Genomic DNA, 14,529 nt, shown 5'->3' on the forward strand with positions numbered 1-14,529 from the left:
TTGCCCAACTTCACGAGTTACAAGAAACGTTTCGAGCGTGTACCTAATACTAGATTTACGGAACCCATCGATTTAACTTAAGAACCGTTAAAGAAAGGCTACAGAACTAATAAATATTTATTAGCAATTTATATAACGATACGAATATATATATATATCCTGATTGATAAAAACCCGCATTTAACTTACGAACTGCTGATTTTATTTCTGAAATTTTTACAAAATTCTACAAATTTTTGTTTTTTTTAGCAGATTTAGTGGAAGAGGCACTTTGAAAGTAGTTTACCAATCAGTGACTCTATTGTTAGGATAAATAATTTCGCACCTCCCCCAGCAATTTTGCTATTGCTGTTGCATTCTCTACGATTGTTGTTTAATAACGAAGAAAAGTTATACATTTTCTTTGTTAGAATCATTATAATCTTACATAGTAATGTTCGTTACAAAATATGTAGTTTAAAATAATTTAATCGACGTCGTGCGTAATTGGTTCGGACTTGATTTAGACACTTACTCTACGACTAATAAATTACAGGCAAACTTCGTTAATCTGAGCCATCGGTCGAACGATCTCTTTGCAATTACTTCGGGTCTGGTTTGTATTTTTTTTTCAACATATTTCGTTTTTATAGGAACGAATAAGGCGTATAAAATTTGTGCAAACTGCGGCCCTGCTAAGTCCATACAAATTTAACAAGTTAATATCGATCCCGTTTACGTTATCTAATGTTGAGTGACATTAGATTGCATGTTATAGATTGTTACCGAGTGACCGTATTAACGTGTCTTGAGAATGATAAGTAAATTTGTAAAGTTAAATATACAAATATCCGTGCCTTCATCTACATATACGATACGCATGTCTTTGCCTGTACAATATCTTTACAAACTATTTACTTCTCCATGGGACCACGACATAACAGTTCAAATACCGATTCGAAAATAAAAAGACCAAAACTTGTTTTGCTACGTAATGAAAGATGAGAAGGCACGATAAATATTGAACCCAAGCCCATTTTAATTCTTCCCAGATACTAGGTTGATAATAAATTAAATGTCCCTGATAGATTATCTCTCCACGGACAATTACCGCATCTTTGTTCGAATAACCGACTCGACTAGTTACGTATTCGTTGTTGATTTTTGCTGAAACTAAAGTTAAAGATGTTAGAATTTAATAATTTCTTCTAATTTTTAAAAGAAATATAAAGAGACGATACAAACGTTTTCTGTTAGCATTTTTCACAAGTAATTCTTCTAGCGAATAATCGGCCATTTCTATGCTGTGATTATATGTTTCATGTAAACCTTCGTTATTAAAAAGACCTTTCTGCTCTAAGGTTAAATCTCCAGAAAACTGCACACTTTGAATTTCTTTGTTTAATACATGATTAAACACAGCGATAGATTCTATAGTTACCTTAAACAAATGCTACAACAAATCAGTAATAGCTATATCAATATTTTGCAAAGAAAAAAAGACTGAATAATAACTTAAATTTACCTTTAGTCTAAAATTAAAGAAAAGTAAAAGCTTAAGAGACTTGATCGGTTTATCTGTATAGAAATAGGCCTCGAATTTTAAAATATCCTTTTTACCATCGTTGTTTGTATCTATCTCTTGCACCTAAAACAATAATTATGAAATATTAAGGATTATCATAAGATAATTAACACGATAGATATCAATTCGATGGAGTCATAATTAAATATTATAATTCTATAATGAAAAGACCTTTACTAATATGCAGTCATCTGTAATTTTATTATTTTTGTATGATGTGAACGTTGAGCAAATTATTGGATTAATGTTATAATCCCTGTAAGCCAACAACAGATATTTATAACTGAACAATACATTGGGTGTTTCTGCATATACACGATTTTTCAAAGAGAATCCTGAAAGTAAAACATTAATAATAACATTAAACAAATAAAGAACTATGCTTGAAATATTTAATATCCTTATACCAGAGTGATACCATTAATACTGTTATTATTTAAAAAATTACAAAATGAACATAGACAAATAAAAACGATAAAATACTAGGAATACATACCTCCCGCGTTATAAATAATGAAAAATGGTGTAAACAACGACAGTGTTACAAAAAGTAACACGACGAGGAAACTTACGGAGCATATATTACTTTTATATTTATAATTGACGGAGCATGAAAATATTTCAAAGATGGCCATTATGGCGCGTTGCCCTGACAACAATCATCGAAATAGAGTTTTGATAAATTTCGCAGGAAATGCAACGAATATTTTAACTCGAAAATAAGCGCGCTCATATTTGTAACATAAACTGACATTTGACTTTCTACCAAGTAAATATCACTTGTTTTATATCTTTGTCTTGTAAATAGAGTATTTAATTTTCCTTTACTTTAATTAAAATTCGAATGTATTAGTTATGAATAAAATTTGCTGATTACAGTGCTAAAAGGTGTCCAGAAATATCGATCCCGTAAAAAATCAGTTTCGATTTTAGTTGTTGCGTTACCTAAAATAATCGGGGGAAAATGTGGTGCATTTTATGAATGAGGATTCCAACTATTAGTATAGGAAACGAGGGCAGGGATGCCAGATTCAGCACCCGGTGCCCTACTCACACATACCAGATTACGCGTACGTGACCTCGTAGAGTTTCGAAAAGTCGACAAAGGCAAACTGACACATGCCCTCTTTCTCGATTATTCCGAAGCTGCCCGAAGTAATTTCGGACCGCCTCGTGGGAGTCGAGAGAGCCGCCCAAGTTTTGCGTGGAATTGTTTGTCATTTTCAACGATAGATGGCGCTTATATTTTGACCTCAAACCCTCTGGTGCTAAAACGCCCAAGTTTGTCGTGGAATTGTTCGTTACCTTCAACGCTAGATGGCGCTTATTTATCGACCTCAAACCCTCTGGTGCTAAAACGCCCAAGTTTGTCGTAAAATAGTTCGTATCGTCCACGCTAGATGGATTTCTCGACAAGCTTAGCGGTTTTATCACCAGAGGGCTTGAGGTCGATAACATAAGCGCCATCTGGCGCTGAAAATAGCGAACTATTCCACGACAAACTTGGGCGTTTTAGCACCAGAGGGTTTGAGGTCGAAATATAAGCGCCATCTATCGTTGAAAATAACGAATTATTCCACCGACATACTTGGGCGGCTCTCTCGACTCCCACGAGGCGGTCCGAAATTACTTCGAGTAGCTTCGGAGGATCGAGAAAGAGAGCATGTGTCAGTGCCTTTGTCAACTTTCCGAAACTCTACGAACTCATGTACGCATGATCTGGTATAGCGCGAGGAATGCACCCGATACTCAATCTGGTATCCCTGCATGGACCTAGGGAACAGTGCAGAACGATGCATTAGACGCGGGTTGTGAAACATTCAGAGAACAGGAAAATAGTATTTTGTCCAGGGGTAAGAAACTCTCAAGGTTTACAACTCATATTTGATCAATCTTTGATACTAAAATTAGCAAGTCGTTACAACGAGAGCAATCTAGCCAATAGTAAAATAAAAATATTCCTTTAAAGTGAATCTAGAAAATTATATCTAACAAGCAAGGCTGATTTTCAAATGGATGTTATTTTGCCAAGAAAACTCGGTTGGTAATCATGATTTAGGATGATTACGTAACATTCTACTTGGTGATAGCCTACATTAATCCAAATTACATTTCTGACGAAATATATATTAAATCTGTTCAATATACTAATTTAACAGAATTAAACGAGCAAGGTTGGCAACTTTAACCAATGTTAAAGCAATAAAGTCAATCGACAAATTATCTTTCTCATAGCTTTTTCTTGACTATTTTGCGATGGGACCTTTGGCATTGGTTTTACAATTAATTAACTAGTTTTTTCATGTATCGATCCACCATGTGCTGAATCTACGGTACGTTCCTGAGCAGAGATGCAACGCGGACCAATGAGATTGTTTCGTAAGTTACGTGGGTTGTATCACTAGAAATACTCTGTATTTCTAACAAACATAATTGAAATAGATTATCGATCGAGAATGAATAAATATTCAAAAGGAAACTCTAAAAAATGTGAAATATCTCTTTTTCAGTTTATTAATTCTTTAGCACTAAATTGAGTACATACATACGTTCGATTGTAAAAACAGCGATACATATTTCGACATTGTTCATTCCTGCGTCTCGTAACTTGGGAAGATAATATGCGTATATGTATACTTCCAGAGGAAAAATTTATTTGTTTAATGGTTCTACATATATACCCACTGGGTACGTGATGTATAATAGTACCTTGAGTCTGAAAGCAACTCAACCAGGGACTAGATTCCAATCTGAACGCATAATTTGGTATCTTGGTAATGTTATAAACGCGGAGGCTGTAAATTTTCTACGAAATAAGGCACGTGTAAATGTTAAACAATACGTTGTTCGCCGCAATTTAATTGTTTCTTTTTTTTGTTGACGTAGAAACGCGGTGAACGCCTTTGAATCAATATCCCGATTATAATACACGGCGCAAATTGTCTTTTGTCCTGTTCTCGGAACAAGTGACCCGTATTTAACAGAATTATTGTTATAATCGCCTCTTGCATTATCGAAGCAACGTTCTAATTTAGGAGCGACTTTCGCATAATTATGCAGCCACCCCTTTCAACGATGGATCGCGGCTGCCTTTATCGATTGATCAACGACATATTTGCTGCGAGCATATGTCAACAGCAACATCCGTGCTGTGGAACAAAGGTAATGGGCCGAGTTTAATGAAGTTTGCCAAGGCATTTATGGTTAAGTCCGAAACTGGACCGCACATTATCAGCCGGCAAACCTCTACTTAATCCTAACCTAATTACAGAGCCATGTAACAGCTAAGAAATACAATTAAAAATCATTATGGTTTTCTATCTGGACGATCGGCGATAAGGAACGTTGCGTTAACGTTAATTGGCAAATAATATTCTAGTATACAGACTTTGACGAAGAAGCAAGCAAAGAGGCTCGTGCGAGTCTATCTGGTCGTAAAAGTTATTTTACGTAAAGTTAAGTGGAATTTCGTGCGTTTTTGTCCGATATATTAATAGGAAATGTTGGTTCGATCCGGTACATTAGATATCATCCACGGGTGAGTATTTGCGATCGGCGTAAGCGGTTCCTTACCGAAAACCAAATTCGGTATGCAATAACAGCGAGTACAAGTATAATTGGAATTGTGTGTGATTAATCGATCGGTAGGTTAGTCGGCTGTGATAAGGAGACAAGGTTGGCCGTTGCTCGTTAATTATTACAACGGTTGATGGATCATCCGCTCGTAGATAGAGTTAGAGTTAGGCAGACTCGCAGTTGCAGCAACCGATTGTTTTCAAGGCTTCAAGCCAGGACCGAATAATCGATAAATTTTCCGCGGTTCCCGTTGCGGGAAGCTCGTGAACCACGGAGTCGGTGACTGGGATATTCTGATAATTACTTGCTCTCGTATTTCCCACCAAGAGAATTCCGTCTTTTGGTTCAGGTACCGTGCTAATTCTAATTATCTCGCTAACAAGTTCGTCGATCGTACAAGATAACGTTTCTTCATCTAATCGGACGTGGTTCTCTTATAACAGGCTCGATACACGTTTTATTATTCTTCTCGTAATTCTTATTCTTTTCGAGATCAGTACCGTAGTATCTTCGATGATGTATCATCATACTTTTCCTTTATCTCGAGCACACATAATATCTCTGTTGTTTCCGACGATAGAGAAAATCTGTAAAAGTTGCACATTTCGAAATGTATAAAGTTTAAATTGAAGCGGGCGTAATCAGACTTGAAATAAAGAAAAGAGTAAAATATATGAAATCTGAAATCTCATTCGTTATACATATGTATTTAATACATCGATGGAAATATTCGTTGGCTCAGCGATGTATCGGGAAAACATTGCGCTATATTCGTCTCTGTTAATTCGACTAGTAGGATTTCGTACGGAATAATTAAAAAATCCAATAAAGTTTAATAAAATGAATTTTATTATGCACGTTATTAGGTCTGCTCTTCTTTCGCTAAACGTTATTTCTTCTTTGAATAAAGAATGTTAAACGCTGTCGTGTTAATAAAATATCGATATCGGCAATGTGCACGCGCACGGTTGATCGATCTACGAGTTTCTATTCGATTTTCGTTTGCGGCCGAATCATCTTTGTTCTTGCCTCTGTGACGATTTAGAAACACAAGTCTTGTAATTAGAGGATCCCGGTAGCAAACGAATTGATTATTCGTGGTTTCCTCTGCGTAGCCTTTGCAACAGCCCTTTGCTTTCACGTTGCGCCTATTATTCAACGATCGGGTTGTGTTTGTTGACGCGCGTTTCAATCCAGATTGAAAGCAACACCGCTATTTCGCCTTGAAAGATGTGTCGCGTCGAGCATGCGATTCGGGATCAGAGGGCATAGAAATCCAATAACCATAATTCTAATTTCTGTCTTTCATGCTGGCCGTTTTAATCGATTCTCCGCGATTGCTCTAACAGCATTTAACGTACTAATAAAATATATTCCCTTCGATCGGTTTTAATCGATCGGGCATTCTTCGTTTCGACTATGCATTCTGTTTGTTTCGTTTACCAAATGGGTTGTCCAATGCTATATCGGTTTAATAAAATAGTAAACGTCTTGCTCGTATACGTACATCTTCCGCAGTCGAAGGGATAGGTATGCAATTCACACCTATTTTTATAATTTCGTGCTCCTTCTGTCTCTTTCGCAACAGTATTATCAATCCTTGTCTTTGTTCGTTACGCAAGTTCTGTACGATCTTTGCCCCTCCAAGAGTCCTTCCGACACACACGCTCGCGCTCTCTCTAACGTGAAAATTCTAAGCGAACCTTGTTCCCTTTTTTACCCTATCTACCCTCGGCGGGTCCATCGTTCGGGTCGCGTCTCTCCGTTCAACGCGCGCTTCGAAGCTCGGAGCCTCGGCCTCGGCTCTTTCAGCCTCTTACCTTTCACCCTCGCCAGTTTCTGCAGACGTCTCTGTCCAACCATCGCCCTCCTTTCGCGCGTTCTCTCTCCTTTTAATCGTCCCGTCTCCGTTCCACGCAGGCCGTCGTGCCGCGCGGCGGACTGGTCCTGCGCGATGGGGATGCTGCGAGATAATCGTTCCCCCTTTGGCCCGCGAGCCAACCAACCCCTTTCGGTCACCCCCGCGCCGAGGAAGGCACCAGTAAGAGCCAGGCCGCCGCCATAGCCGCTCCCCGGGCAACGAAGCTGGGATAAACCGGCCGTACGATTTTCTCTTTTTATTTTTTATCTTTACTCTCTGCCCGACACCTATTATCCGCGTCGGGATTTCGTGACGCGCACCGGATCCAGGCCTCCATCGGCGGTCGTCGAAACGATCATGCGACGCGGCCCCGAACACGCTTGGTTCCCGTTAACGTGCCCGATAACAGCGTACGGACGGTGCTGCTGACGACGTCGTGCTGCAAACGCGGGGAGAACGATCGACGAAGCCCCGATGCCAGCGCGCCGCTAACCTCGATAAATTCCTGGGACCGCGACACCGGGAACTTGTGGATTACCGAACACTCGTGGCCGCTATCCGATGATTAGAGATATCGGCGTGCGTGTTGGCAACGGACAGCAGCCAGCGTTCGACCGCGGTCTCGAGACGAGGCTTGGTCCACGCGATACCCGTTATCACCGACAAATTGCGGGTTCCGATTTATCGATAACGACCGGCTGAACGACGATCATTTATTCCTCGATAACCGAGCAAGCGTCACGTCCTACGATACGGACGGACCCGGAGCTTCTTCGTCGGTAACGGAACTGCTGCGAAACGAGAATCAAAGTTCTTCTCGAGTTGATTTTTAACACCCCCTCCCACCCCCGCCCACCCACCACCATCCACCACCCGCCGCCGCCACCACCACCACCACCACCACCACCATCTCGTCTTCTTTCCGGTGAAACGAAGCAACAAATTGCTCGAGAAGATCGGTACATAAGCCATCGAAGGGAAAGGATGTCCGGGCAAGCAACGAATTATGGAGAGGTGCACACGTGTTGCTCGAGTGTGAGCTAGTCACGGTGATTGTTTTCTACAAAACGTTACATCGCATCGTGCAACGTGAAAATAATAATCATAACGATCCTTTCTTTCGAGAGTTCATTACCCCCGTTTGTTTACATTTAGAAAGAGGAAAGTTTAAACTCGCGTTAGTACGGAATTTTAAGTTCTCTCGAAAAGGCGATATTGACTTTGTTCTTCGAGGATATTTTCAAATACTCAATTTCATCTAATGTATACGTTTCGTTCGTTTGATTGTAACCGTTCGTGATCGAGAGAGACGAAGAATCATCGGGGGGTAAGTTAAATATCAAACGGGTAGCTTAAATCATTATGAAAGTTTTACAGAGTGTCCTCTTCGACGCGACGGATCTAATCGAACGTACAATTGCCAGCTTCCATCGACGAGTTTGCAAACAATTTTTTTATCGCAACGCCTACCCCTATCACCGGGTTCCGCGTACTTTGAATTTCCATCGATCGACGTAGAGAAAGCGTGCCGTAACCACTGCGATACGATACAATCAAGTGTCTTCTGACCATCGCGCGTAATCATCGGACATCGAAGCATTACTTTCATCAAGAAGAATTTTACTGAACATTTAGACAGCGACTTGGTAAAAAATACGTTTACAATTCGTCTCTACCGAACCAGCCCGTTCGAGGTTCGCAAGATACTCGAACCTCGAAAGAATCCTATTATCAAGAAGAACGCGGATGAATATTATCATCGCATCGAGTATAATTCGTTTCTAACGAACCAGGCCATCCGAGGTTTACGCGACCTACTCGACATCGAAGGAATCCTCTCGTTCGAGAAAAACGCGACGAGGAATTCTATCGAACGCTTAGATAGTTTCGTAAAATACGTTTCTCCTGATCCTCGATGTCGAACAGAATTCTGTTCTAACGAGCCAACTCCTCGTTCGAGGTTTACGAATATTCCACTTCGAAGAGATCCGAAGCATCGAGCTCGCGCGAACGGTCGTCGATCGAGAAACCCGGTAAGGTGTCCGGTAAGTTTGGGAGCCTGTGAGTTGCGCAACCGTCGGATGATCCTCGACGAGTTCGATTCAAGGGTAACTCAACTTGTTGCAAGAGGACAAGTGCGCCGAGAAGCGTGTTCTCGCGAAACGTCATCGGTGCTGATGTAGCGAGTCGCGGGACCAATACATGTACATTTTCGTGCCGAGTGGCTCTACCGCGACGCGATATCGTTGTCCACTCGATTCCTGTCGATCCTTTGGCGCTGCGACGACGACGTTGCCGCTTTTACTCTGCATTTCTGCCCGGTGTCGCACGAGACGAGATCCATCGGCGTAGGTACGTACACCAACAGATTGTTCCGATATCATAATAATGATTCCGATCACCCTTTCCATAGATTTAAAAAAAGGAGAGAACGTAAAGATGGATCGGTATAGAATGAAATTGCATTACTAAAACGCGGCCGATTTCCAAGACCGATTTCACACGGTTTTCCTCTTACGAAGATAGTGAATTCTTCGATCGGGACCGCATACAGATTCTCCGCCTGTCACGAACATTACGCGATCCCTTTTCCTCGTTTTCATTTAACCGGCGTAACATCAGCATTCTGGTTTTCTGCTTCCCCGGGCAGTTGGATCAATTTCAAGATTCGACGATTCTCTTCTTACGGCAAAATCGGACAAGACGTCTTCTAGATTCTAAAGGGATCCAAGCTTCTGTATTACAACGATTTTCTAGAAAGACGAAAGTGTTTATTCTCGGTCTCGACTGCCTCTTCCGATAGGCGAATTAACATTTCTTGCGGATAGCAACATAATAATATAGTTCGATAACTTCCATTTGGTCCTTGACGCGTAATTTGGAGAACGGACGTTAACGACAAGGGCTACAATTAACAAAATATTTAAATTCGAGGTCGTAACGTTTCCCCGAGATCCTGGCCCAGATCCTTCCGCATCCGTGATGCAACCGACGCGACCTTTCGAACGTAGATCCGTCTCGATTCCTTCGAGCGATCCGACGTGCAGCGGAAACGACGTTACAGATTCGCATCTTCCAAGTTCGATGAGTATGACAAAGTTTTCCCGTGACTATGGTCGCGGGAGATCGAGGAAACCGCGGATAAAACGTGTTCGATCTTTGGAAACGTCGAGGTTTTCGTCTTCCGAGTCGCTCTCACGATATCGGTGCTTTTCGATGATCCATGGTTCTTCTATGGACGCGTATCTCGGCCTAACCATTCATACGTATAAAAAACTGCAATATCGAAGTTATACAAATTTATAGAGCCGTAATCTCCGACAATTTTCAACAATACCATCCATTCTTTCCATCTTCTCGTTCTCTTCCTATGTCGGTCAAAGACAATGTGTCGACGATCGTCGTAAAACTAGGATCGATACGAGCATTGTCCTCGACGATATACGGACCATAGTTGCGAATATACCGAGATATCAAAATTATCGAAAGGATGTTCCCTTTACGAACCGATAAGCAATTCGATAACGAAGGAATTTTTCATCGCTTCACGTTCTAATATTACCATGACTGGATCGAACAGCGATCGATCGGTTATTATTAACCGATGTACACTTACGTACTTTTCACTGACCACTAAACTGGTACGTTAAAGATTACGCAGCCATGCGGTAAGTCGAGCAAATGGACACTGACGGTGCGAGAAAGGACGATATCGACGTTTTCGATGCATTATTTTACGATAGGTAGTCGTTAACTGCCTGGAAATTTTACTATTTTACGATTTTACGATTTTACGATTTTAGGGGGTACGCGTTTCTTTTGTATTTCGTTCGGCTAAAATCGTCGATTCGGTCCACTGTGCGTCGCGACGACGACACTGTGTCGTTGCGCCAATAGCTACGTTGCGGACCGCCGACGTCATATTGACGTCGCGCCTATTCTACGTCGTTGTCGGCGCCGGCGTAGTCGTCGGTGTCGTCATTGTCACGTCGAAAACGTTGACTGAATTTTCTTTTTAAACAAGATAAATCAAATTCGACGTTTCTCGTTTCTAAAGATATTTATGATTTATTTATTTGTTTGCTTGGAACCAAATATATGAAATCTACGCAAAGAGACTTCGCAAAACGGAAACAAAAATTTGACAAAATATTTTATTGGAGCAAAGCACAATAATAACTGAGAGTTTGACCGTTTCGGGCCCTCCTGTATACCAGTCTCATCTTCTTTTTGCTGCCGCGTGAATCCTTTATTATTAGCTGTGTCACATCGTCGTCGTCGTCGTCGTCGTCGTCGTCGTCGTCATCGTCATCGTCGGCGGCGACGGCTTCGACATGTGTCAACGCGTCGCGTACATTCTACGTGTAATAAAATAATCCATAATATTAGGGGTATGCGAAAGTTTTGAACACAGGTACACGAATTACGATTACGAAGCCGCCCAAAAAAATGGAAACAAATTATACTTATAAAATATACAGGGCGTTCGGCCACTCCTGGGAAAAAATTTTAATGGGAGATTCTAGGGGCTAAAATAAGACGAAAATCAAGGATACTAATTTGTCGGTTGAGGCTTCGTTAAAAAGTTATAGAAACATTTCCGGCCACACAGTATATTTTCGGTAAAGAATTTTTTTTTCTCGAAAGTACGTAGGATTTCGGGGGTATGTGTATTCACCAAAAATGATTGCCATTGACCCCCGGAACTGAAAATAATTTTTTTAGAACGATTTGAAATTTTTTAATTTAATTTTGTCAATAATTTTTTAACGAAGCCTCGATCGACAAATTGATATTGTTGATTTTCGTCTTATTTTCGCCTCTAAAATATCCCATTAAAATTTTCCCCAGGTGTGGCCGAACACCCTGTATATTATCGAATAAAGGATGTTTCCTAACAAAAGTAAAAATCGCTTTCCATTTACCTTCCGGCCAAGCAAATACATAAGATTGAGGATAAACTAGTTTCATCGTGGCGTAACAATGGCTGCAGATAAATAATACCGATAAGGTGTTTTGCGGCGTGTGCGCGCGTCCGCGACTAAAACGAGATAATGATTCCGATATGAAGTATTGATCAGAATGATATAATATGTGTTAGTTTATTCGCAGGCTCCGTAGCGAGCTTTGTCGTTCACGATCATATGAAATCCCGACAGAACTCATTTACCAAATGCCAACGCACCGCGCGCCTATCGGGAATCGTGTGCGCCGCGAAACAACCTAAGCTTTTGGCACTTTGGATATACATGACATTTCTGGTAATCCCTGATCGCTCGGAACGTAGATGGATTCGAAACAGGGCTCCTAGAAAAGTACGCTGTAGTTGAAAAGTATTCGACCACCCTTCGATCATTATATTATGTAGAACAAAACTAGACGCGTGCAAAACTTTCGATAGGTTTTGGTATAGATGAGAAAATTGTGTTTTAATTATTAGAAATAGAATTATCGACGACGGAAGGTAAAATTTATGACGTTTGAATTTCGAACAACCATCTTTCGCAAGTTCGAAAGGACAGAGTGGGCTCGCCAAATATATCACACGTGTCTTTTGCATTATTTTTAATAAAATCGTTGACTCGAAGCAGCCACGTTTGGTTATAAATGATCGAACGATCCTTCGATCGGTGAATACGGGATTGAATGTTAATTTGCTAAGCGTACCCGTGGATATACAACCGAAATTATCAATTTCACGGAGAGGAAACTGTTGGAACGCTTGAAATAAGACACGATTCATTTAATTACCAGATCGTTATACTAACGAAGTAAGTGCTGTAACGTGCGTAGAATATTAAGAAGGGAGAACACTTCCCATGGTCGAGGTAAACCCTTCGTTGTTAAATCGATTCGCGCGAAGAAATTGAATTTTGCAAAATAATATGCGAATAAAATCCCTTCGTGCATGGGGAAACAAGTCGAATCGATGGAATAATACTTTTTCTTTCAAGCCTTATTTACGAGATAATTTAATTTGAGCATTCATAGCGCGCGCTATAATACGACTTGGTTATCAGTGGAAGTAGAAAGTATGATTAATGGTCAGACGCGCCAGACAAATTCTATTCAATTCTACGCGTACGCGAGAAATTTTCTAAATTAAGTTACATCACGTTCTTACAAATAATCGTGGACGAGTGAAAAAATATAATTTTCTGAAAATCGAAATACTCGGAAAGAAGAATGCACGAAGAGACCAGTATATTTCAAAATAAATTAAAATCTCTTAAGCCAAATAGTATACGGCATCTCTAATTACAATGTAGTTTCAAACTGTCATTAAAAGCTTATAATTTTACGTTACAATGATGTACTATATTCCTGGAAGGAACAAGCAGTTTCCGTTTTAAGCAGAATAACGAGTAGTCATTTCGCTTGATATTATCAGCGAAAGAGTTATTTAAACAGTGGTTAATTTCTTGTAAAAGCTTCCGGTTTGGTTTAAACTTTCTTTCCACGTCCTTTCCTACGGATTTTACGCTCGTAATCTTCCACCGGATAAAAATCAATTTCAGCTACGCAATGTGTCACAATAAACGGAATACATTTTCTCCACGTTACAATGATTTATCCTGCATTTTACCATGTTTTTCAATTATACGTTGTCTACTGTTACAGGGCAGTGTCCTCTGTTTCTCGCGTTTAAAAAAATTCACAACCCACTTCTGCTTCGGGAATGCCACTTAGTTTGATGAAAAGTGCTCTCTGTTCCGTGTGTTTTTTTTTTTTTTTTTTTTTTCTTTAAATATAACGGTACTCGATTCATTGATTCGCGACATGTCCTTAATTTAAGCGATCCTTCGAATCATCCAAATTCTCTTTCCGCGACGAATTACTTGGGATCGAGCACTAATTTGACGATCTCTTTTGTTTTCTCTCCATCCGTAGGCTTTCTCTTTTTTATCCCTGTTTTTTCTTCTTTTTTTTATCATTTGTTTCCCTCCTCTTCTTGCACGTACCTCCCGGCCTTCTATCCTGGCAACCGGCTGAGTAATTGTTGAGCTCGGTACATCACTTAGGTGATTAATGAAGGAAATGGATGAGCTTTAATTTCCCTGCTAGTACTAATTGAAAGAGAAGCCATGCGCATAGCGCTACCGACCATCAGAAAGGAAACCATAAATAATAAAGTCTATAGCAATCGAACGAACATTGAAAATTAAGAGATTTATTTTAACGATTCCTCTCTCGTTCGTAATAACGCGACACGCTAATGAAATACATAAACATCGTTTATATGCAATGTTGATACTAAAGTAGACTCTGTTTGCTAAGAAGAACATTTCCCGATGGTAAATTTTGCTTTTCGTAATTACCTTCGTTGCGCATGGTCTTCGATTAACCACGATGAACTTTGGAAAATAGTTGGAAGCTGTTTATTAAACTCTTGGTACAGAGTAATTATTAGTTTACATTGGTTTCATAGAATATTTCAAGTAACGACGGTTACGTGGATAAGAGCGTGGAACCAAGTTCGAATGTATTATAAGAACGAGACAAGATAACGATAAAGGTTTAACGGTCT

The 14,529-nt window shown here is 40.1% G+C and overlaps 2 protein-coding genes across 9 annotated transcripts in view; one reads left to right on the forward strand and one right to left on the reverse strand.

Moving 5' to 3' along the window:
- Positions 1–206: 206 nt before the first annotated feature.
- LOC143347717 (transmembrane protein 231-like) lies at positions 207–2,655 on the reverse strand. Of its 3 annotated transcripts, XM_076777173.1 has the most exons (6): positions 2,625–2,655; positions 2,061–2,509; positions 1,736–1,899; positions 1,505–1,627; positions 1,225–1,432; positions 207–1,152 (listed from the first exon to the last, which is right to left on the reverse strand). In XM_076777173.1, exons 2-6 carry the CDS (start codon positions 2,197–2,199, stop codon positions 890–892), a joined length of 897 nt encoding a protein of 298 aa, XP_076633288.1. In that variant the 5' UTR covers positions 2,200–2,509; positions 2,625–2,655; the 3' UTR covers positions 207–889. The 3 variants fall into 3 exon arrangements, with proteins under 3 accessions (XP_076633288.1, XP_076633297.1, XP_076633278.1); XM_076777182.1 differs by lacking the exon at positions 2,625–2,655 and having other exon boundaries at positions 1,225–1,420; positions 2,061–2,584; XM_076777163.1 differs by lacking the exon at positions 2,625–2,655 and having other exon boundaries at positions 2,061–2,578.
- Positions 2,656–7,914: 5,259 nt separating this feature from the next.
- The window catches only part of LOC143351991 (uncharacterized), a 39,167-nt gene continuing 32,552 nt past the window's right edge, over positions 7,915–14,529 (forward strand). For 4 of the 6 annotated variants that reach the window (XM_076784184.1, XM_076784185.1, XM_076784182.1 and 1 more), the window contains exon 1: positions 7,915–9,353. The gene's annotated coding sequence lies outside the window, so the exon portion shown is untranslated. The remainder of the gene's footprint in view (positions 9,354–14,529) is intronic. The other 2 variants (XM_076784179.1, XM_076784183.1) reach the window with 1 other exon arrangement.

This window comes from Colletes latitarsis, chromosome 2 (genome assembly GCF_051014445.1).
Source record: "Colletes latitarsis isolate SP2378_abdomen chromosome 2, iyColLati1, whole genome shotgun sequence".
Taxonomy (NCBI): domain Eukaryota; kingdom Metazoa; phylum Arthropoda; class Insecta; order Hymenoptera; family Colletidae; genus Colletes; species Colletes latitarsis.